The sequence below is a fragment of the Scyliorhinus torazame genome, chromosome 13, assembly GCF_047496885.1.
Source record: "Scyliorhinus torazame isolate Kashiwa2021f chromosome 13, sScyTor2.1, whole genome shotgun sequence".
Taxonomy (NCBI): domain Eukaryota; kingdom Metazoa; phylum Chordata; class Chondrichthyes; order Carcharhiniformes; family Scyliorhinidae; genus Scyliorhinus; species Scyliorhinus torazame.
In genome coordinates, this window is record NC_092719.1 from 171,384,585 (window position 1) to 171,408,666 (window position 24,082).

The window sequence follows — 24,082 nt, forward strand, 5'->3', positions numbered from 1 at the left end:
ACCAACCTCTTCCATGCCACTCCCTCTCCCTCTATTACCCACTTACGGATCATCGCCACGTTGGCTGCCCAATAGTAGCCACCCATATTCGGCAACGCCAGCCCTCCTCTGTCCCTACTACGCTCCAGAAACCCCCTCCTTACCCTCGGGGTCTTGTTTGCCCACACAAAACCTATGATGCTCCTACCTACCCACTTAAAAAAGGCCTTGGTAATCATAATAGGAAGGCACTGGAACACAAAAAGAAACCTCGGGAGCACCATCATTTTAATCGACTGTACCCTGCCCGCTAGCGAGAGTGGCAACACATCCCATCGTTTGAAGTCCTCCTCCATCTGCTCCACCAGCCGCGTCAAATTAAGTTTGTGCAGGGCCCCCCAACTCCTAGCTACCTGGATCCCCAAGTACCGAAAGCTCCTTTCCGCCCTCCTCAACGGTAGGTCGTCTATCCCTCTTCCCTGGTCCCCTGGATGCACCACGAAGAGCTCACTTTTCCCTACATTGAGCTTATAGCCCGAGAAGTCCCCAAACTCCCTTAGGATCTGCATGACCTCCACCATCCCCTCCACTGGATCTGCCACATACAGCAACAGGTCGTCCGCATACAGCGACACCCGATGCTCCTCTCCCCCTCGGACCACCCCCCGTCCATTTCCTGGACTCCCTTAATGCCATGGCCAAAGGCTCAATTGCCAATGCAAACAACAGGGACGACAGGGGGCACCCCTGCCTCGTCCCTCGATACAACCGAAAATACTCCGACCTCCGCCGATTCGTAACCACACTCGCCACCGGGGCTCTATATAGGAGCTTAACCCAACTGATAAACCGCTCCCCAAACCCAAACCTCCGTAACACTTCCCAGAGATACTCCCACTCCACTCGGTCAAAGGCCTTCTCCGCGTCCATAGCTGCCACTATCTCCGCCTCTCCCTCCACGGATGGCATCATAATCACGTTTAGGAGCCTCCGCATATTGGTGTTTAGCTGCCTGACCTTTACAAATCCCGTCTGGTCCTCGTGAATCACCCCCGGGACACAGTCCTCAATCCTCATAGCCAGCACTTTTGCCAGCAACTTAGCATCCACATTAAGGAGCAAAATCGGCCTATACAATGAACATTGCAGTGGGTCCTTGTCCCGCTTCAGGATCAGAGAAATCAGCGCCCCGGACATTGTCGGGGGCAGGGTCCCCTCCCCCCCCCCCCTCCCTTGCCTCATTGAAAGACCTCACCAGCAACGGGGCTAACAGGTCCGCATACTTCCTGTAAAACTCAACCGGGAACCCATCTGGTCCCGGGGCCTTCCCCGCCTGCATGCTCCCCAGTCCTCCAACCCAATTGGTGCCCCCAAACCAGCCACCTCCTGCTTCTCCACCCTCAGGAACCTCAGTTGATCCAGACATCGTCGCATCCCCTCTTCCCCCGCTGGGGGCTGAGATGTGTACAGCTCCTCATAAAAGGCCTTAAATGCCTCATTTAGTTTCACCGCACTCCGCACCGTAGTTCCCCTGCCATCCTTGACTCCACCTATCTCCCTCGCTGCCATCCTCTTACGGAGCTGATGTGCCAGCATCCGGCTCGCCTTCTCCCCATACTCGCACGTCGCCCCCTGTGCTTTCCTCCACTGTGCCTCTGCCTTCCCTGTGGTCAACAGGTCGAATTCCGTCTGGAGACTTCGCCTCTCCCTAAGTAGTCCCTCTTCAGGGGCCTCTGCATATCTCCTGTCCACCCTTAGGATCTCCCCCACTAACCTCTCCCTTTCCCTGCCCTCTCTCTTCTCCCTGAAGGCCCTGATGGAGATTAACTCTCCCCTGACCACCGCCTTCAGCGCCTCCCATACTACCCCCACCTGCACCTCCCCGTTGTCGTTGGCCTCCAAGTACCTTTCAATGCACCCCCGTACCCTCCCGCACACCTCCTCCTCTGCCAGTAATCCCACATCCAGGCGCCACAGCGGTCGTTGGTCCCTCTCCTCTCCCAACTCCAGCTCCACCCAGTGCGGGGCGTGGTCTGAGATGGCTATGGCCGAGTACTCCGTTCCCTCCACTTTCGGGATCAGCGCCCTGCAAAAAACAAAAAAAATCTATCCGGGAGTAGGCTTTGTGTACGTGGGAAAAAAAAGAAAATTCCCTGGCCAGGGGCCTAGCAAATCTCCACGGATCTACTCCCCCCATTTGGTCCATAAACCCCCTAAGCAGCTCGGCCGCAGCCGGCCTCTTCCACGTCCTAGATCTGGAATGATCTAATGCTGGGTCCAACACCGTGTTGAAATCCCCTCCCATTATCAAGCTTCCTACCTCCAGGTCCGGAATGCGCCCCAACATACGCTTCATAAATCCAGCATCCTCCCAGTTCGGGGGGTATACGTTTACCAATACCACCCATGCCCCCTGCAGCCTACCGCTCACCATCACGTATCGACCTCCATTGTCCACTACTATATTCTTGGTCTCAAACGACACCCACTTCCCCACCAGTATTGCCACCCCTCTATTCTTCGCATCCAGCCCTGAATGGAATACCTGTCCTACCCATCCCTTTCTTAACCTGACCTGGTCTGCCACCTTCAAATGTGTCTCCTGAAGCATGACCACGTCTGCCTTCAGTCCCTTTAAGTGCGCGAACACTCGGGCCCTCTTAACCGGCCCATTCAGGACCCTCACATTCCACATTATCAGCCAGATTGGGGGGCTTCCCACCCCAGCCCCCCTGCCGACTAGCCATCTCCTTTTCTAGGCCAGTCCCCGGCCCGCGCCTCCTGCACCCTCCAGTCCCCCAGACGGGGGCCCCCCGCCCCGACCACCTCTTCTGTTTCCAGTTCCCCCTCTGCCAATGCAGCAGCAATCCTATTTCCCCCCTTCCCCCTCCCCCCGCTAGATCCTTATCTCGCTCTTTTGCTCGCCACATAACACTCCCGTAAGTCAGCTGACTCCTGCTGACCCCGGCCTCCCCCGCCATCCCATTGACCACCCCCCCCATGTGGAAATCCCCCCTCCTCCTCCCCAGCAATCAGTGTGCGCTCCTCCACCCTCCCCCCCCCTCCGTCCCTCCCTAGCGCGGGAAAAAGCCCACGCTTTCCTGAGCCAGCCCCGCCCCCTCTGGCGCAGCTCCTGTTGCGGCCTTATCCCAATTCCCCTATCCCTGGGCCTCCCCTCCCCTCCCCTCCCCTCCCCTCCCCTCCCCTCCCCTCCCTCCAGCACCGGCACCCACATTCTCTCACAGTCTCCCCATCAGATCTCTTCCCCCATCCATCGCCCAACCCGTGGAACATTCCCTACGCATAGTCAAAACCCTGTATACAACCGACATCCCCCCCCAGAACCACAGACCCTCAGTTTGAGTCCAACTTTTCAGTTTGTATAAAGGTCCAAGCCTCTTCAGGCGTTTCAAAGTAGTGGTGTCGATCCTGAAATGTGACCCACAATCGCGCTGGCTGCAGCGTTCCGAATCTCACCCCCTTCCTGTGCAGCACCGCCTTGGCCCGATTAAAACCAGCTCTCTTCTTCGCCACCTCCGTACTCCAGTCCTGATAGTTTCGGATCACCGTATTCTCCCACCTGCTGCTCCACCCTTTCTTGGCCCACCACAAGACACACTCTCTGTCCACGAAACAATGAAACCTCACCACTAGCGCCCTTGGCGGCTCGTTGGCCTTGGGTCTCCTCGCCAGGACCCGATGAGCCCCATCTAGCTCCAGGGGACTCGGAGAGGCTCCACACCCATCAGCGAATTGAGCATCGTGCTCACATATGCCCCGGCATCGGCCCCCTCCACCCCTTCAGGGAGACCCAGAATCCGAAGATTCTTCCTCCTCGACCTGTTCTCCAGGTCTTCTAATCTTTCTGCGCACCTCTTGTGCAGCGCCTCGTGCGCCTCCATCTTCAACGCCAGGCCCAAGATCTCGTCCTCGTTCTCTGCGGCTTTTTCCCGCACCTCCCGGATCTCTACCCCGTGGGCCTTCTGGGTCTCCTTTAGCCCCTCGATCGCCTTCAGCAGTGGCGCCAGCACCTCTTTCTTAAGCTCCTCCACGCAGCGCCTGAGAAACTCCTGCTGCTCCGGCCCCCATGCTGCTCGATCTCCGCCCTCTTGTTTTTTCTCCCTCGCTTCTTCCGCTGCTCCAAAATCGCTTTTTTGACTGCTCCACTTCTGGTCCACACCATATACTATGGAAGGGGGACCTTGCTCTCACCTTCCCACATGGAAAGTCGTCGAAAAATTGCCGTTGGGGCTCCTCTGGAGAGCCCAAAAGTCTGTTCTAGCGGGTGCCGCCGAAATGTGCGGCTTAGCTCCGCATAGCCGCAACCGGATGTCCCCCCTTCTACCTTCTCGAGCAAGGCGTAAGGCACCGGGCGCGCCCGGAAATAGCGCGGCGAGGCTCCTGGTTCGACTTGGATAAGGGCTACGGCCCCTTTTATTTTCCCCAAACCGGGCTGGAATACATCTGGGTACCGTCCTAGCACCTCAGTCAACCCTCCAGAAACTGTTTGGAGGATGTGCTGCCACTGCAACCGCAAATGGCGCAACCAGTCCCGACCCAACAGGCTGGGCCCATGGCCGCGCACCACGATAAGTGGGAAACGCCCCTCCTGCATCCATAAACAACAGGGGTCATCGTAGTTCCTGCAATGTCCAATGGTTCCCCCGTGTAAGTGGTCAACCTGGCCTGTGTGTCGGTTAATGTAAGGGTCTGTATACCCTGCTTGATGCGGTCGAATGTCCTCTGGGCGATCACGGACACTACTGCGCCAGTGTCCAACTCCATCTCAAACGGGTGGCCATTGACCCGTACTGTCACCTTAATGGGGGCCACACGGGGAGCTGCCACACAGTGCAGCTGCAGGCAGTCGTCCTCCGTCTCCACGTCCTCAGGAGTAGTCGCCGCAGGTTCATCCACATGGAAGGTATGGCCCCTGGGCTGGTCCCAGTTTCGGTCGGAACGACGGCGCCTCTGGCGCCCCCAGGACCGGCGTCTGCGACGGGATCGGTGCCTACAAGTCTGACACGGACATGGCTCCTCATCCATTGGTTCTGGAGAAGGCTCCCTTCGGGGAGGAATGTCCGACGGCTACTGGCGTCGATCCGGACGTCGTCTCGCCCAAGGTACCGCAGGAGTGCGGGGGGACGCTTTCAGACGGAAGGGGTTGCGCCCCAAAGCATGCACTTCCATTCCCTGTATCTCCTGCACTCCTCGTTCTGCGCGCTCTCGGGACAATACTATTTAAATGGCCTGTTGAAAAGTCAATGTTGGTTGAGCTAACAACTTTCTCTGGGTGGCCGCATTGTTAATACCGCAAACCAAACGGTCGCGTAACACTTCTGAGGTCTCACCATAGTCACAGTACTCTGCAATCCTGCGTAGCCTGGATAGAAAGTCGGCAATTGATTCTCCTGGGGTCCTCTCAGCGGTATTAAACCAGTAACATTGGACGATCGTGGACAGGGTTGGGTTAAAATGCTGCCCCACTAAGTTCACAAATTCATCAAACGTTTTGGTGTCCGGCGCAGCTGGGTACGTAAGGCCCCTAATCACCCCAAACGTATGCGGGCCGCAGGCGGTGAGCAATATGACCACCTGGCGCTCGTTTTCAGTGATATTGTTTGCCCGGAAATAGTAACGCATCCGTTTTGCATACTGGTTCCTGCTTTCCAGCGCAGCATCAAAAACATCCAAACGTCCGTACAGAGGCATGGTGTAATAGAAAACAACTTCCAATCTGTATACAACAAAAATCCAGGGAGGTGGCTTCAGCAGTGTAGACAGCTATTCACTTTAACTCTCGTCACCAGTTTTGTGAGGGCCACGAAGAATCCAGCACGAGTTTCAAGGATACAAAGAAATAACATTTATTTACAATAACATATATACCCGCCGCCGCCGCCGCCGCCGCCGCCGCCGCCGCCTCACTTGCTGCTTACTCCTTCCTGCTGGTTCCAAACTGGCCAGCTTTATTTATACAGGGAGTCTGCTATTGATTTCTCCGCCCCCCTCATTGGGGAAGCTCATACTCCACAGGATTGTGGGATTGTCATTAGTCCCCAGCCAATGGTAAGCAGGCAGGTTATAACAGTCTCAGAATTAACTGATTTAAAAAATTAGCCTTTTAGTATAATTTTCAAAAATAGAATTTGAGGTTTAGTAGTTCTTCTCAGAAAATGACAAATTTTGTGCACTGTGGCAGAACAGGCTGGACCTTGAGTAATTAAGTCTCACAAGTGAGATGAGCACTAACTTGTAACTGAAAATGAGCAGCAGTCCAAATGTGTCAAACTTCAAATTTGAAGGAGAATGTGATTTCTTTGCAAAATGCAGATTCTTAGATTTAGATACAGTTGTTTCTTTAAAGAAATTGTGCAAATGACATTTTGCCACTCTTATGGATTCTGTGCATGTTTTCTCTGCGTACTGTGCCATTTCTAAATGTGATATACAGACATAGGATGTTGACAGGCAGGAAAGGGCCAGTAAATCAAGCCTACCCAAAGATTCCAGGTCCTGTGTGACTTTGGAGGACTACAAGTCATGCATATGCTGCATTTTGAAAAAGCAGCAAGCTTTAATTGCCACTGTTAGCAATAGAAACATTAATACTGCATTATTCAGACAAACAATTTGACAACTGAAGTTGCAATTTTATTATTCCACCTGGGCCACTGTTTAGATAACCAAGGAAAATTTCTTCAAGTGCTTCTCAGAGGAATAATCAATAAAGTAGATGCTGTCCAAAGGAGAGGTGGCCAAAAACTTAGTCAAAAAGGGTTAATTTAGGGATGAATTGCAGAGCATGAGTCTGAGCAGCTGAACATATGGCTAACAAAAGTGGGGCAAGGAGGTGAGGAGAATACACAGAAGGTTAAAGTCAGAGGAATAGATTGCTTGATATGGGTATTAGTGGACTGTATTGTTTTACAGAGAAAGTGAAGAGTGGGTCCATAAGAAAATTTCAACCCCAAGCATGAGAATTTTAAATTTCCAGATTTGGGGGACTGGGAGCCAACGTATGTTAACAACAGCAGTCCTGCTGTTATTTATTGAGACATACATTTTAAGTAGTATATTTTGGAACAATTTAAGCTAAATTGTACTTTTATTGCATTTAAGCATTTTAAGTAAGGCAAACATCTGCTTGAACACCAGTAACTGTGTGCATAAATGTATCTATTCAATTTGCATTTTAGCCATCTGACATCACAATTGTTAAATCGATGAAGAACCCACCACAGGGAGTCAAGCTCGTGATGGCTGCTATCTGTGTCATGAAACTCATCAAACCAGAAAAAATCAATGATCCTTCTGGAAGAGGGGAAAAGGTAAAATCTAAAGCAGCAAGACATTCAAGTTCATACTTCTGACGAAGTATGCAATTTGCCAGCAGATTTTAAAATTATAAAAATGTTTCCATTTGGCTTATTTTTAAGATTTTAGATTACTGGGGACCCAGTAAGAAGGTGCTGGGTGACATGAATTTCCTAAGAGATTTGAGGGAATATGACAAAGATAACATCCCAGTAAGTTTCATTATATATTTTTTATTTTTACAAATTTATCTTCATTTTTAAAATATTTGATATTAGTCGATTGTCACATGAATGCAGTCACAGTAACATGCACCGTTGCATTGTTCTCCTGTTCAGGTTGCTGTCATGCAGAAGATACGTACTGAATACCTCACCAATCCTGACTTTGACCCACTGAAGGTAGTTAAAGCCTCATCTGCAGCAGAAGGCTTGTGCAAATGGATCCTTGCCATGGAGGTGTATGATCGCGTCGCAAAGGTAGTGATTTGCTGCTATAAATGACCAAAGCAGTGAGAACAGCAAATTAATAACTCAAGGAGAATAAGTTTCATTTTTGTACAGCTTTCAAAGATGCGTACTATAATTATAAGGATAACGTGATTGATTTGTACTGGCCTGGCTACTTTACGTAGAAACATAGAAAATAGAAGCAGGAGGCCATTTGGCCCTTCGAGCCTCGCCGCCATTCATTATGATCATGGCTGACCATCAAGTTCAATACCCTGATCCCGCCTTATCCCATATACCTTGATCCCTTTAGCCCCAAGAACTGTATATAATTCCTTCTTGAAATTACATAACGTTTTGGCTTCAACTACTTTGTGGTAGAAAATTCCACAGATTCACCATTCGCTGGGTGAAGAAATTTCTCCTCATCTCAGTCCTAAAAGATCTACCCCTTATCCTCAAACTATGAATTTGAATTTGATTTATTGTCACATGTACCGAGGTACAGTGAAAAGTATTGTTCTGCGTACAGTCCAGACAGATTGCTCCATACATGAAAAAACATAGGACATGCATAAATTCACAATCTAAATTCATAGACTTAGGTATCAGGTAAGCATACGGAGTGTGGTACTACTCGGATTTGTGAAGAAATCAGTTCAGTCCATAAGAGAGTTATTCAGGTGTTGGTAACAATGGGGAAGAAGCTGTTAGTGCATATTCTCAGACTTTTGTATCTCCTGCCCAATGGAAGAAGTTGGAAGAGAGAATAACCCGTGTGGGAGGGGTCTTTGATTCTGCTGCCTGCTTTCCCAAGGCAGCGTGTGGTGTAGACAGAGTCAATGAATGGGAGGCAGGTTTGTGTGCTGGACTGGCTGTGTTCACAACTCTCTGTAGTTTCTTACGGTCTTGGGCCGAGCAGTTGCCATACCAGACTGTGATGCAGCCAGATGGGATGCTTTCTACGGTGCATCTGTAAAAATTGTTAAGAGTCAATATGACAATCCGAATTTCCTTCGTTTCCTGGAGAAATATAGGCACTGTTGTGCTTTCTTGGTCATAGCATCGATGTGGGTAGACCAGGTTGTTGATGATGTGCACACCTAGGAATTTGAGGCTCCACCTCGGCACCATTAACGCAGACAGAACTACGACTCTTAATTCTGGACTCCCCCACCATCGGGAACATTCTTTCTGAATCTACCCTGTCTAATCCTGTTAGAATTTTGAAAGTTTCTATGAGATCCCCTCTCACTCTTCTAAACTCCAATATAATATAATCCTAACTCACTTAGTCTCTCCTCATATGACAGTCCCGCCATGCCAAAAGTCAGCCTGGTAAACTTTCGCTGTATTCCCTCCATAGCAAGAACATCCTTCCTCAGATAAGGGCACCAAAACAGCACACAATACTCCAGGTGTGGCCTCACCAATGTCCCCTATTCCTATACTCAAATTATTTCGCTATGAAGGCCAACAAGCCAACCCTGTTTAAGAAGGATAGCAAGGATAGTCCAGGGAACAACGGCTGGTAAGCCTTATGTCAGTGGTAGGGAAATTACTGGAGAGAATTCTTCGAGACAGGATCTACTCCCATTTGGAAGCAAGTGGATGTATTAGCGAGAGGCAGCACGGTGTTGTGAAGGGGAGGTTGTGTCTCACTAATTTGATAAGAGTTTTTCGAGAAGGTCACAAAGATGATTGATGCAGGTAGGGCAGTGGATTTGTCTATATGGACTTCAGTAAGGCCTTTGACAAGATCCCTCTGCCATCTCTCCGCCCCCACGTCTTCAAACAATCTAAATCCTGCTGTATCCTCTGACAATCTTCATCACTATCCACAATTCCACCAACCTTTGTGTCATCCGCAAACTTACTAATCAGACCAGTTACATTTTCCTCCGAATCATTTATATATACTACGAACAGCAAAGGTCCCAGCACTGAACACTGCGCAACACCACTAGTCACAGCCCTCCAATCAGAAAAGCACCCTTTCGAGGAAAAGATCCCTCAAGGCAGACTGGTACAAAAGGTGAAGTCACACGGGATCAGAGGTGAGCTGGCAAGATGGATACAGAACTGGCTAGGTCTTAGAAGGCAGAGAATAGCAATGGAAGGGTGCAACTGAAAAGTATACCTGCTGGATGACTTGCCTCACCCTTCCTGGGCCGGGATTATCTCCTACCCGGCGGGGCGGGGGGTCCCGGCGGGATGGAGTGGCGGGAACCACTCCTGCGTCGGGCCGTCCCAAAGGTGTGGATTTCTCCGCACCTTTAGGGGCCAAGCCTTCACCTTGAGGGGCTAGGCCCGCGCCGGAGTGGTTGGTGCGCTGCCGGCCGGCGGGAAAGGCCTTTGGCGCCACACCAGCCGGGGCCGAAGTGACTGCGGCGGGGGCGGAAGTCCGCGCATGCATGGGAACATCAGCGGCTGCTGACGTCATCCCCGCGCATGCGCATTGGGGGGGGGGGGGTCACTTCCGCATCGGCCATCGCGGAGGCTGTGGCCGAGGCCAAAGGAAAAGAGTGCCCCCACGGCACAGGCCCGCCCGCGGATTGGTGGGCCCCAATCGCGGGCCACGCCACCGTGGGGGCACCCCCCTGGGCCAGATCGCCCCGCGCCCCCAGGATCCCGGAGCCCGCCCGCGCGGCCAGTCCCGCCGGGAAGGTAGGTGGTTTGATTCATGCCGGCGGGACTGGCATGACAGCAGCGGGACTTCGGCCCATCGCTGACAGGCGCAGTGCGATTCCCGCTCCCGCCGAATTTTCAGTGCCGAAGAATTCGGCGGCCGGCAAGGGCGGGATTCATACCACCCCCCCCCCCCCCGGCGATTCTCCAACCCGGTGGGAGGTCGGAGAATCCTGCCCTTGATCACCATTTAGCTGAGCACGGTCTTTTGGGACATCAGCCATAATCTCCTGCAACCCAACATCCCGCTCCCACCCACTGACCAACTGCTGCTTTCCACACTGTTTAGCCGGGATAATGCCAGAATTTCCTAGGTTTCATGTTGCAGTCGTCCAGATGGATTGCTGATCCCTTATCCCCACACCAACGATTCCTCTCCTACTTACAAACGGCCTTGAAATCTCCATTCTTTTACCATACTGCTAAAAGTAACGTGCACAATATATTTATAGTCTCTGCCCTTTCTATTTTCTGAATTCTCACCTCAGGTCATATGAGACCTGAAAAGATGACTCTGTCTCTGAATTTTCCACCCACATTGTTAGATAGCCATTGGCATATTTCTTCACCTTATAACAGTGGTTCTCAATGTGTGGCCTGGTGGTCCTCCAGGTGGTCCATGGACTTGTCCAAAACGAACAACACCGATGTGCAATTCCACACCAGGAGCGAAATTCTCCGGTATCGGCGCGATGTCCACCGACCGGCGCCAGAAACGGCGCAAATCAGTCGGGCATCGCGCCACCCCAAAGGTGCGGAATCCTCCGCATCTTGGGGGGCCCAGCCCTAACCTTGAGGGGCTAGGCCCGCGCCGGACTGATTTCCGCCCCGCCAGCTGGCGGAAAAGGCCTTTGGTGCCCCGCCAGTTGGCGTGGAAATGACATTGCCGGGCGGCGCATGCGCGGGAGCGTCAGCGGCCGCTCACGGCATCCCCGCACATGCACTGTGGAGGGAGTCTCTTCCGCCTCTGCCATGGTGGAGACCGTGGCGAAGGCGGAAGGAAAAGAGTGCCCCCATGGCACAGACCCGCCCGCGGATCGGTGGGCCCTGATCGCGGGCCAGGCCACCGTGGGGGCACCCCCCGGGGCCAGATCGCCCCGCGCGCCCCCCCCAGGACCCCGGAGCCCACCCGTGCCGCCTTGTTTAATCCACGCCGGTGGGACAGGCATCCTAGCAGCGGGACTTCGGCCCATCCGGGCCAGAGAATCGCAGGGGGGGGGGGGTGGGCGCCAACTAGCGCGGCGCGATTCCCGCCCCCGCCGAATCTCCGGTGCCGGAGAATTCGGTAACCGGCTTGGGCGGGATTCCCGCCAGCTCCCGGCGATTCTCTGACCCGGCGGGGGGGGTCGAGAATCTCGCCCCTGAGGCCATACATGAGAACAGGCCAGAATTCACATCCACACCATTGACATGATGTTACTCAACTAGAATTACTCCCTCGTGTGGAAGCAGCAACAATGTAATTTTATAAACTAGATTTGCATTGTTACAACTGCAAGGTGGGATTTTCAACACATGGGTCTGAAAACAAAGAAGAACAATCATCTGTACGTGGAGCCTGATGTGAGATTGAAGTTCTCCAGCATGGAACCAAGACATCACTTCATTAGTGTCTCATCAAAGCTGCCTCATTCTTCCCTTTAATTCTCATTCCACTCTGTTTAGCCAGGAAAATGTGACGCTGGCTGCAAAGAAGTTCTTTGATAGGGTGGAGTGGAGTTACCTGTTTGCAGTGTTGGAACCGTTTGGTATAGAGTCCAAGTTTGTGTCATGGGTTAAATTACTTTATAGGGAGCCCAAGGCGAGTGTTTGTACAAACAATCAGAATTTGGGATACTTCGAGTTGCATCGGGGAACGAAGCAGAGTGTCCTCTATCCCCCTGTTTGCGTTGGCCATAGAGCCTTTGGCCATCGCATTGAGGCAGTCAGATAAGTAGAGTGGGATAGTCGGGGGGGGGGGGGTCGAGGGGTTTCCCTATATGCCGATTACCTTTTTTTGCGCATCTCGGACCTGGTCCCCAGGTGGGGGATATAATGGGGCTTTTGACTCTATTTCGGGCTTTTTCAAGATACAATGGAACCTACGAGGGAACAAGCGGTCCTAGATCTGGTCCTGTGTAATGAGACAGGATTGATTCAGGATCTCATAGTTAGGGATCCTCTCGGAAGGAGCGATCACAATATGGTGGAATTTAAAATACAGATGGAGGGTGAGAAGGTAAAATCAAGCACTAGTGTTTTGTGCTTAAACAAAGGAGATTACAATGGGATGAGAGAAGAACTAGCTAAGGTAGACTGGGAGCAAAGACTTTATGGTGAAACAGTTGAGGAACAGTGGAGAACCTTCCAAGTGATTTTTCACAGTGCCCAGCAAAGGTTTATACCAACAAAAAGGAACGACGGTAAAAAGAGGGACAATTGACCGTGGATATCTCAGGAAATAAGGGAGAGTATCAAATTGAAGGAAAAAGCATACAAAGTAGCAAAGATCAGTGGGAGACTAGAGGACTGGGAAATCTTTAGGGGGCAACAGAAAGCTACTAAAAAAGCTATAAAGAAGAGTAAGATAGATTATGAGAGTAAACTTGCTCAGAATATAAAAACAGATAGTAAAAGTTTCTACAAATACATAAAACAAAAAAGAGTGGCTAAGGTAAATATTGGTCCTTTAGAGGATGAGAAGGGAGATTTAATAATGGGAGATGAGGAAATGGCTGAGGAACTGAACAGGTTTTTTGGGTCGGTCTTCACAGTGGAAGACACAAATAACATGCCAGTGACTGATGGAAATGAGGCTATGACAGGTGAGGACCTTGAGAGGATTGATATCACCAAGGAGGTAGTGATGGGCAAGCTAATGGGGCTAAAGGTAGACAGGTCTCCTGGCCCTGATGGAATGCATCCCAGAGTGCTAAAAGAGATGGCTAGGGAAATTGCAAATGCACTAGTGATAATTTACCAAAATTCACTAGACTCTGGGGTGGTCCCGGTGGATTGGAAATTAGCAAACGTGACACCACTGTTTAAAAAAGGAGGTAGGCAGAAAGCGGGTAATTATAGGCCAGTGAGCTTAACTTCGGTAGTAGGGAAGATGCTGGAATCTATCATCAAGGAAGAAATAGCGAGGCATCTGGATGGAAATTGTCCCATTGGATAGACGCAGCATGGGTTCATAAAGGGCAGGTCGTGCCTAACTAATTTAGTGGAATTTTTTGAGGACATTAACTGTGCGGTAGATAACGGGGAGCCAATGGATGTGGTATATCTGGATTTCCAGAAAGCCTTTGACGAGGTGCCACACAAAAGGTTGTTGCATAAGATAAAGATGCATGGCATTAAGGGGAAAGTCGGAGCATGGATAGAGGATTGGTTAATTAATAGAAAGCAAAGAGTGGGGATTAATGGGTGTTTCTCTGGTTGGCAATCAGTAGCTAGTGGTGTCCCTCATTTGGAGTTGGGGACCAAGGGCAATGTGTCCAAGTTTGCAGACGACACTAAGATAAGTGGTAAAGCAAAAAGTGCAGAGGATACTGGAAGTCTGCAGAGGGATTTGGACAAGCTAAGTGAATGGGCTAGGGTCTGGCAGATGGAATACAATGTTGACAAATGTGAGGTTATCCATTTTGGTAAGAATAACGGCAAAAGGGATTATTATTTAAATGATAAAATATTAAAACATGCTGCTGTGCAGAGAGACCTGGGTGTGCTCGTGCATGAGTCGCAGAAAGTTGGTTTTCAGGTGCAACAGGTGATTAAGAAGGCAAATGGAATTTTGTCCTTCATTGCTAGAGGGATGGAGTTGAAGACTAGGGAGGTTATGCTGCAATTGTATAAGGTGTTAGTGAGGCCACACCTGGAGTATTGTGTTCAGTTTTGGTCTCCTTACTTGAGAAAGGACGTACTGGCACTGGAGAGTGTGCAGAGGAGATTCACTAGGTTAATCCCAGAGCTGAAGGGGTTGGATTACGAGGAGAGGTTGAGTAGACTGGGACTGTACTCGTTGGAATTTAGAAGGATGAGGGGGGATCTTATAGAAACATATAAGATTATGAAGGGAATCGATAGGATAGATGCGGGCAGGTTGTTTCCACTGGCGGGTGAAAGCAGAACTAGGGGGCATAGCCTCAAAATAAGGGGAAGTAGATTTAGGACTGAGTTTAGGAGGAACTTCTTCACCCAAAGGGTTGTGAATCTATGGAATTCCTTGCCCAGTGAAGCAGTAGAGGCTCCTTCATTAAATGTTTTTAAGATAAAGATAGATAGTTTTTTGAAGAATAAAGGGATTAAGGGTTATGGTGTTCGGGCCGGAAAGTGGAGCTGAGTCCACAAAAGATCAGCCATGATCTCATTGAATGGCGGAGGAGGCTCGAGGGGCCAGATGGCCTACTCCTGCTCCTAGTTCTTATGTTCTAGTTCTTATAAACTGGACCTGGAGAACAACAAGTCTTTTTGGTTTGGGCGGTGGGGGGGCGCTGCCATTCCATGTGGCGACTTTCCACTTTAGGTATCTGGAGGGTCAGGTGGCTCGAGACTGGGCGTGGCTCTGTAAATTAAACTTTACTAGCCTGGTGTGTACGGTCAAGGCATATTTACAGAGGTCGGATAGCCTCTCTCTGTTGTTGGCCAGCTGGGTTCAATCGATGAAGATGAATATTTTACTACTGTGTTTATTTTTATTCCAATGCCTCCCAGTGTTTTTGCCGAAAGCGTTTTTTCAGGGGATAGAGCGGTTGATTGCATTGTTTATTTGGGCGGGCAAAGTAGCCAGAATTTGGAAAACAGTGCTTCAGAGGGGTCCATGTGGTTTGGCTCTAACAAATTTGATTTATGACTACTGGACGTCGAACGCCGAGAAGGTGCTGGGCTGGTATGGGGACTAAGAGGGAATTTGGGTTAAGGTGGGGGCGGGTTCATGTAAGTGGTCGTGGTTTAGGCAGTGGTGATGACGCCACACCCATTATCCCCAGGGAAATACTCCGGCTATCCAGTGGTGGTAGCGACCTTGAAGAGTTGGAGGCAATTTCGGCAGCATTTTAAGTTAGGAGTGGTGTCGAAGATCATAGTATCCCTACAGTGTAGAAGGTGGCCATTCAGCCCATTGAGTCTGCACCGACCCTCTGAAAGAGCACCCTAATTAAGCCCAACCTCTTACCCTATCCCCATAACCCCACTAGAGGCAATTTAGCATAGCCAATCCACCTAACCTGCACGTTATTGCACTGTGGGAAGAAACCAGAGCAGCCGGAGAAAACCCACGCAGAACAGGAAGAATGTGCAAGCTGCACACAGACAGTCACCCGAGGCGGATTCGAACACGGGTCTCTGGCGCTGTGTGGCTGCAGTGCTAGCTACTGTGCCGCTCATAGCGCCAATCTGTGCAAATCACTTGTTTGAACCGGCTAGATTAGATGTGAGGTTTTGGGGCTGGGAGGACAAGGGGTTGGTAGGAATGAGGGATTTGTTTCTGGAGGGGCGGTTCACGAGTTTGGAAGAATTGATGGAGAAGTATGGGATCCCATCGATCAAGACTTTCTGCTATATGCAGGTACGGAATTGTGCAAGGAAGATCTTTTCGACGTTCCCAGCGATACTGGCCCCTTGCTGTTAGAGAGAGTGCCATCGGTGGCGGGCATGGAGATGGGGACTACATTGGCAATTTATGGGAGGATTCTGGAGGAAGATATGTGTTATAACCTGCCTACTGACGATTGGCTGAGGACTAATGACTATCCCACAATCCTATTGGAGTATGAACTTCCCCAATGAGGGGGGGCGGAGAAACTCCTACTATAAATAAGCTGGCCAGTCCAGGAACCAGCAGGAAGGAGAAGGTAGCAAGGGAAGTTACTGCTACTGTTATGTATATATTGTTATAGTAAATAAACGTTATTATTTTGTATCCTTAAAACTCGTGCTGGATTTTTCGGGGCCCTTACAAAAATATGGTAGTACTGGAGGGGGTCAAGGCTAAGCGAAAGGAGGAGTTGGGGATGGTGCTGGAGGAGGGGATGTGATGTGAAGTATTGCGCAGGGTGCAAGATTATGATTAATTTAAATAAAGGTGCTGCATAGGGCACATTTAACGAGGTCGAGGATGAGCCGGCTGTTTGTGGGAGTGGAGGAAGGGTGAGCGGTGGGGGAAGGGCCCAGCCAATCATGTTCACATGTTCTCATCTTGCCCTGAGCTCAGGAGGTTTTGGGACTTGTTCTTCAGCACCATGTCGACAATCTTGCAAATGGATTTGGAGCCCAATCCCAGGCTCGCAGGCGGGTCCTGTTGGGGTGGAGGTCAACATCTCTGCCCTGTGCCTCAGTATGGCTGGGGCAATTCCCACACCTTGAAAAAGTTGTTCACCTTGAGAGGGTTGACCGAGGGATTCTATAAAAGATGGCATCCCATTCATTCTGTATTTTAAAGGAGTTGGTCATTATCAGCTGGGGGAGGGGGAGTAGGGTTTTGGGGTGGTGGGTTGGGGGTGGAGTGGTGTTGTGGGTGTTTCTTTTTGTACTAGTTCCCTTTGGAGTGGTGTGTGTTTTCTCTTAGGTGTAATATGTTAAAAGCTTAATAAAAATATTGCAAAAAATTAATCCCTTCCCCGATTGATCTAAAGATTTGTTGGCCTGAAGCTGGAGTGAGAGAAGTGGTTTTCAATTCATGGAGCACTTTGCCAGTACTGGGGTAAGAAGAAGCTGGACCGTTAGAACAATCTTTACCTGAACCCCACTGGGAGCAGTACCCTGGTGAATCATAGAATTAGGTTTGTAGAGATGGCTTTAACCTAAATAATGGAGAGGAGGTGTTGCTCGTTTTAGCCTTAGTTTATTTGCTCAAATTCTGTCACCTTTGCTCTTGAGTCGCCAGGTATCTTTCTGACACCGCCACGTGGTTCAAGCTCGAGTAATGATTAATAATCCAACACACCGCTGAGTAAGAGTTAAATCAACGCTCATTTATTATATACAGCAATCAATACTTATACATTAATTCTACCTCTAAGCTACTGCCTACAACTAGCAGGCCAATACTTAACTTTGGAAATGGCCCACCAGGTCAGGGAAACGAATGGCCTTTCGAATGCGTTCTGAGCCTGTGGGATTCAAAGGCTGGTACAGGTCGATAGTCAGGAGTGTCTATCTGGTAGCGATCGTTGGAGTAAAACTTACGTTCTCTTGCAGAAGGGTCTCGAAGGGTGCGGAGAGGAGAAGAAGGGCTGATTTGAACTTGGCCCCTATTCTTATAGTACCCAGGGGCTTCCCGCCTCTCGGGGCGGACCTTGTACCTGATTCCAAGTGATTGGACTTGGTCCCAATCACTTGGTTCGATATTCTCCAATGCTGGAGCGATTCCTTGGTCGAGGGGTGGTCGTTTACCTCTCTTTGTGTCAACTCCTGCTGGCGCCGAAAGGTCTGGGTTGGCTTTGTGTGTCTATTTTGTATCAATTGTTCCCGGGGATTGCTGATTAATATGCAGATGGCTGGGGTGTTGTTGTGTTGATGGCTGCAGGTATCAATTCGGTCTGGCTTCCCCAGAGGCAAATACACTGTTTTACCTGCAGCTGTCTGTTTGAGTCCTGTTGGCTGATTTTCCCATCGGCCTCTTCCGTTCGCCATTTTAAATCGGGGTTTGGCCATTCTAATCGGGAGTCAGCCATTTTACATGGCTACAGAGGGGTCACATGAAGGGAGACTTGGAAAGTTGAAAAGTACAAGGCAATAATGCAGTTTAGTGATGCAGGTAATGATGAAGAGAGTGTGACAGGAAGGAGTAGTGTACAAACATAGGAATGCACCAGCAAATAAGGTCAGAGGTAGGAAAATGGGAAAAAGACAGAACTTGAAGCAATTTGAATGATCACAGCATTTGCAACAAGATGGATGAATTGATAGCACACTTAGAAATAAATGAGTATGATATGATAGCTAATACGGAGATGTGGTTACAAAGTGACCAAGGCTTGGACCTGAATATTCAAGGTTATTTGAAATTTTGGAAGGACAACATAAAGAGAAAAGAGGTTGGGTAGCTCTGTTAATAAAGGATGTGGTCTGTTTATAAATATGAGAAAAGCCAATTAAAATATTTTCAAAAAAATAAATAAATAAAGGATGTGATGAGTACATTTGTGAGAAAAGATCTTGGTTCAGAGCATTAAGATGTGGAATCAGTTCGGATGGAGATTTTTTTCAAGTCTTTCATGGGATGTGGGCATCACTGACAAGGTCAACTTTTGTTCCCATCCCCAATTGTCCTTGAACTGATTGGCTTGCTATGCAATTTCAGAGGGCAGCTAAGATTCAACTACATTACTGTGGATCCAGAGTCACACATAGACTTGACGGGGTGAGGATGATAGATCTGCATCCCTGAAGGGCATTAGTGAACCAGATGGGTTTTTACAGTAATTGATAGTTGGTATGGTCACAATTACTGAGACCAGCTTTATATTCTAGAGTTATTAATTGAATTTAACTTCCACCAGCTGCCATGGAAGGTTTTGGATCGATGCCCCAGAGCATTAGCTTGGCCCCTGGATTGTTAACCCAGTGACATTACCATTACACCACTGTCCCCACAGGTTAAGTGGGTGGGCAAAAAATTGGCAGATGAAGTATAATGTGGAAAATATGTCCACTCTGGCAAGAAGAATAGAAAAGGTGAATATTGTTTAAATGGAGGGAGATTACAGAATGCTGTGGTGCAGAGGGTTTTGGGTGTCCTTATCTGAATCACGGGCGTTAGACTGCAGATGCAGCAAGTATTTAGAAAGACAAATGGAGTGTTGGTCTTTTGCAGGAAGAGTTGAACATAAAAGTAAGGACACTTCTACAGGACATTGATGAGATCAAACTTAAATATTGTGTGCAGTTTTGGTCTTCATACTTAAAGAGGGATACTCTTGCATTGGAAATGGTTCAGAGAAGGTTCGCTAGTTTGATTCCTGAGATGAAGGGGTTGTGTTATGAGGAAAGGTTGAGCAGATTGGGCCTGCATTCATTGGAGTTTAGAAGAGTGAGAGGTGATCTTATAACATATAAGATTCTGGGGGGGCTTAACAGGGTAGATGTTGAGAGAATATTTGCTGTTATGGTGATTCTATAACTAGGAGACATTGTTTAAAAATAAAGGACTTACCATTTAAGACTGAGATGAAGAGAATTTTTTTCTCTTAAGGGCATTCAGTCATTATTCTTGGAAATTCTCTTCCCCAGAGAGCAGTAGAGGCTGTCATTGAATATATTCAAGGCTGAATTAGACTGATGCTTGATCAACGTGGGAGTTGAGGGTGATGGAGGGCAGGTAGGAAAGGGGAATTAAGACCACAATCCAATCAGCCATGATCTTATTGAATGTTGGAGGAAGCTTGAGTGGGCAAATGACCCACTCTTGCTCCTGTTTCTTATGTTCTTAAGCTGTGCTCTTGTCCTTTACCCATCTCTCAGGTGCAAAGCCCAGCCAGACATCTGCCTGGTAATGATAATAGATGTTGGATTAGCTCACATTCACTATACCTGTTGGGAAAACAGCAAGTGCTCACAGAGGAAAACTGGCTGTGCACTTACCTCTGCATCAGCTACTTCCTGTGGCAGAGTATTTCATACTCCAACAACTGTTGGGTAAAGAAATTTACCCAAGCCTCTCCTTAGTCTCCCTGTGGCAATACCTCATGTCATTATATTTTGTGAACTTTGTTGGAGCTTTCCTCTCTTTTTTCAAGAAATGTAAATATTGCAAATGGTTCAGTGATTAAAAACAAAGATGATCAATTACACTGTGATTTCAGGTTGTTGCTCCAAAGAAGGCTCGTTTAAATGAAGCACAGAGGTCTTTGGCTGAGACGATGGAAATTCTAAACCAGAAGAGAGCTGAGCTTAAGGAAGTTGAAGATCATCTTGCTGATCTGAAGAAGACGTTTCAGGATAAAACTGAGGAAAAAGCACAACTGGAGTTCCAAGTAGACCTGTGTGCAAAAAAGCTGGAGAGAGCAGAGAAACTGATTGGAGGTCTGGGGGGAGAAAAATCAAGGTTAGATTGCTCAGCTTTTTACCAGTTTGTTTTGATATTAGGGTAAAGTTACATGGAAACATAATTTTTCTGGGCCAATTTCTACTCCTTACCATCATAGATATGCCAAAAAAGGCATGTTGCATCTGCTGAGGCACCAGTGTGTTCAAATTTCTTGGCTTGTGATGGGAACCAGAAGGGGAAATGGAAAAATCTAGGGCATGTGATGTGCATCCAGAAAAAATAAGTCTTAGTTCAAGTGTCGGAGCTGGAAACCCAGAAAAAAAGTGATCAAGTTGCATTTAATTAAAGCATCTGTTCACCGGGATATCTTGAAATTTGTTTGTAATTCTTCCTGATAGTAGAACAAGTGGTCATGTGATGATATGATGATGTGGCTGCTTAAGGGGTCACATGACTGAATTCTCCCTGGAGCATGGCAGAGTGCAAGCGTGTAAGAACTGCTCAGACCAGTGAATAAACTATTTTTTGTTTTAAGTCCTTGCTCACCAGTCATTGGAACCCAGCACTTCAACACTGATTTTAGTGATAAAGCTGATATCATCAAAAATAAAGTGGGCTCGCTAATTTGCTTTGATATTGTGGACACTTGTTACTTTCACCAACAAACCTTCCAAACTTTTGCTTTGAATCTCATAATTAATTTGCTAATCTTTGCTTAAATCAACCTACATGTAAATAAATTACTAATTTATTTCTCTTCAACATATAAATTGTTTTTGATAGGTTTTCTTGTAATTTCTAGGTGGTCAAAGGCTGCAGATGATTTACAGAACACATATGATACCTTGACTGGGGACGTGTTAGTTTCAGCAGGTGTCATTGCTTATCTTGGCGCTTTCACTGCAGCTTTTCGTCATGAATGTATTGTTCTGTGGACCAACATGTGTAAGGTATTCCAGCTTGAACATTTCTTGCAGCTTTGTTGAGGCTGTATAGACTGAAGTATATATGGTTTGTGGATTTCCCCACCTGCGGTTGGAATATATGTTGCTACTTGCAGATACCTTTATTGATTTGCTCAATCTCCACTGAGTCGAGTGTACTACTCTGTATTTTATTTGCTATAGAGCTCTCTGATGTGAATGCTGAAGCCCATGAACATATTAAGAAACCCGACCAAATTGTTTGTAGCAAACTGCAATGCAAAGATTTAAGGCAACTGATATCCTGCACAGCCCAGGACAGTTTTGAAAATCACCTGAAAAGGCACCAATATAAAATATTTTAAATTGTTAAAGGTTCAAGTTCAGCATGTGGATTAACACTCAATATATTATTTTCAATCATTTATGCTTGAATTTCAATTCAGTACAGATTGCAGGATTGAAGTTCTCTGTGAGCTGCAATGGCAATACAAAAACTCAGAAAACACACAGCAGGTCCAACTGATGAAGACCTGTAACTCTGTTTGTATTTTTTATTTATATTTTATATTTAATCTATTCTTAATGGGCAATACATTGAGAAGAGATAACGGTGACTATTGTGTAAAATGAAAATTCCATTTTATTGCACTTTACTGTGCATAATTTAGGGAACATTTACACCCCCCCCCCCCCCCACCACCACACAAGTCCTCCAATCATAGTGAGCATGTGTTTCAAGCAGCCTGCATTACTTAAATTTAGTCTATCCCTCTTAAAGCTACAGAGGGAACTTTATCTAGCATTCAACCTTATGTTTAAACTTGTGAGCACTTGATGCTGATAGAGGATGGAGATGTTGAAACTCTTGAGTTCCCAGCCTTCATGTTTTCAAGAAAACATATATGGTATTACTGCTATTTGCATTCCATTTTGAAATTGTTGGAGTAATGCTGTTTTTTTTTCATTAGGCTATAGTGTTAGGTAGTTAAATGTTTCTTCCTGAATAAACTTCATTAACAGACTCTGTTTTTCCTTTGTTCACAGTCGAAAGATATCCCTTCCTCAGGTGATTTCTCCCTTAGTAAGACCCTGGGTGATCCTATAATAATTCGAGCATGGAACATTGCTGGATTACCCACAGACAGCTTTTCAGTTGATAATGGTGTGATTGTTAGTAACTCCAGGAGATGGTGAGTATTAAATACATTGATATCTAATGCACTATTGTGGTACCCTCAATAACGACGCTATTTAATAGACTAAGAACTAGACTAGAGCCGGGACGTGTGCTAACTGCTGCACTGCCCACAAGGCGGCCCCTTATATACGGCTCACAGATGGGCGGAGCCAGAGGCGGAGTTCCCAGGGTTGCAAGCACGGTCTTAAAGGGGACATCACCTTACATGATGACAAGGGTCCAGTGTTACAGTAACCGTTCATCACAACTATAGTTTGCCATCTTGTAAACTGGTGGCAAACCCCATGGTGGCTTCCTAAAATCAGCCTGTTAGATAAAAGCTGGGGTCCCTTTCCTTACCGTAGTCAGTGCTTCAGATCTTTATTGCAGATCTGTTTACAGTAACAAATACAGCTGCTCCAAATTTTTATGCCTAATATATTCATTACCACAGTAATCATAGCACCAATGAACTATACTTGAAATCAGCTTTCTGATCGCTGCATTAGCAATTTTATTTTCTTTGTGATCTGTTCTAAAATCATACTGCTTTAAATTAATATAAACTTAATGGGTTAAAAGGCTCCCATTTTCAAGCCTGGGGGCGCTGATTCATGTTAGCCCATGCCTGGTCGCATTGAGGCAGGCAGCACACACATTCTGTGCTGCCTCCTCACTTCAATGATTGTAGCATTCAGCTGAATGCGTCCAGCATTGCTGAGTGGCTGACTGAAAGCACAACAGAGGGCCCAGCAACATGCATGGTTAGCATGTGTTTCAGGTAGCCTGCACTGGTTAAAGTTAGTCTGCCCCTCTTAAAGCCAAACTGCATTTATGCAGAAACTGCTGCTGACTGCTGTCAGACAAGTGGCAATAGAAAATGACACCAAATGGCAACACGAAAGACAGAGAGGACTTCCATGTTATTGCATCTGGCAGTGATGATTTTAGTCCATGAGGAGGCAGGAGAAGGGAAATCATACTTCCATTGACAGCCAGAAGACCCTCCTGTAACCCTGAGAAGGGAATACGAGCCGGTGGGGGGAGGGGAAGGGCCTGACTACAGTACTTCAAAAAGTGCAATGACTTTGTGCGGGTGATCAGTATCAGTGAAAGCATCCTCACTAATACCCACCAATCTCACAGTGCATGGTGCACCACATGCTCAGCACACATCCATCAACAGTCCTTAAAGGTCAGGTCTCAGGCCTAGCCATCAGATATTCCACCTTCCACCACTGATGTGAGCCTCACACCTGACTTTTGCAGCCTCCACATAGCTCCAGCTGTTCAGCTATACAAGGCACATTATCCAAACATTGCAACACACTGATTGACATTCTTCCCTTTCTCTTGTGGGACAAGATGGCTCATAACTCTAGGCAGTAGAATGCAAAGGTTCCAGTGCAGAAAGAGTCCATTGTGTCTTTGCCAGCCAAAAAATAGAAAAAATAGACTGGCTGCTCATTTTAATCCCATTTTCCAGCACGTGGTCCGTGACCTTGCAGGATACAGTACTTCAGATACTGTTACAGGTACCTTTTTAAAAGAGTTGAGTATTTCAGCCTCAACCGCCAAA

General features: G+C 47.9%; 1 protein-coding gene across 1 annotated transcript in view; it reads left to right on the plus strand.

Annotated features, from left to right (window-relative positions):
- Positions 1 to 24,082, plus strand: part of dnah12 (dynein, axonemal, heavy chain 12) — a 475,562-nt gene that overhangs the window by 328,114 nt on the left and 123,366 nt on the right. The window contains exons 50-55 of the mRNA XM_072472436.1: positions 7,179 to 7,310; positions 7,419 to 7,508; positions 7,635 to 7,775; positions 20,216 to 20,457; positions 21,203 to 21,350; positions 22,371 to 22,516. Coding sequence (XP_072328537.1) covers positions 7,179 to 7,310; positions 7,419 to 7,508; positions 7,635 to 7,775; positions 20,216 to 20,457; positions 21,203 to 21,350; positions 22,371 to 22,516 — 899 coding nt within the window. The remainder of the gene's footprint in view (positions 1 to 7,178; positions 7,311 to 7,418; positions 7,509 to 7,634; positions 7,776 to 20,215; positions 20,458 to 21,202; positions 21,351 to 22,370; positions 22,517 to 24,082) is intronic.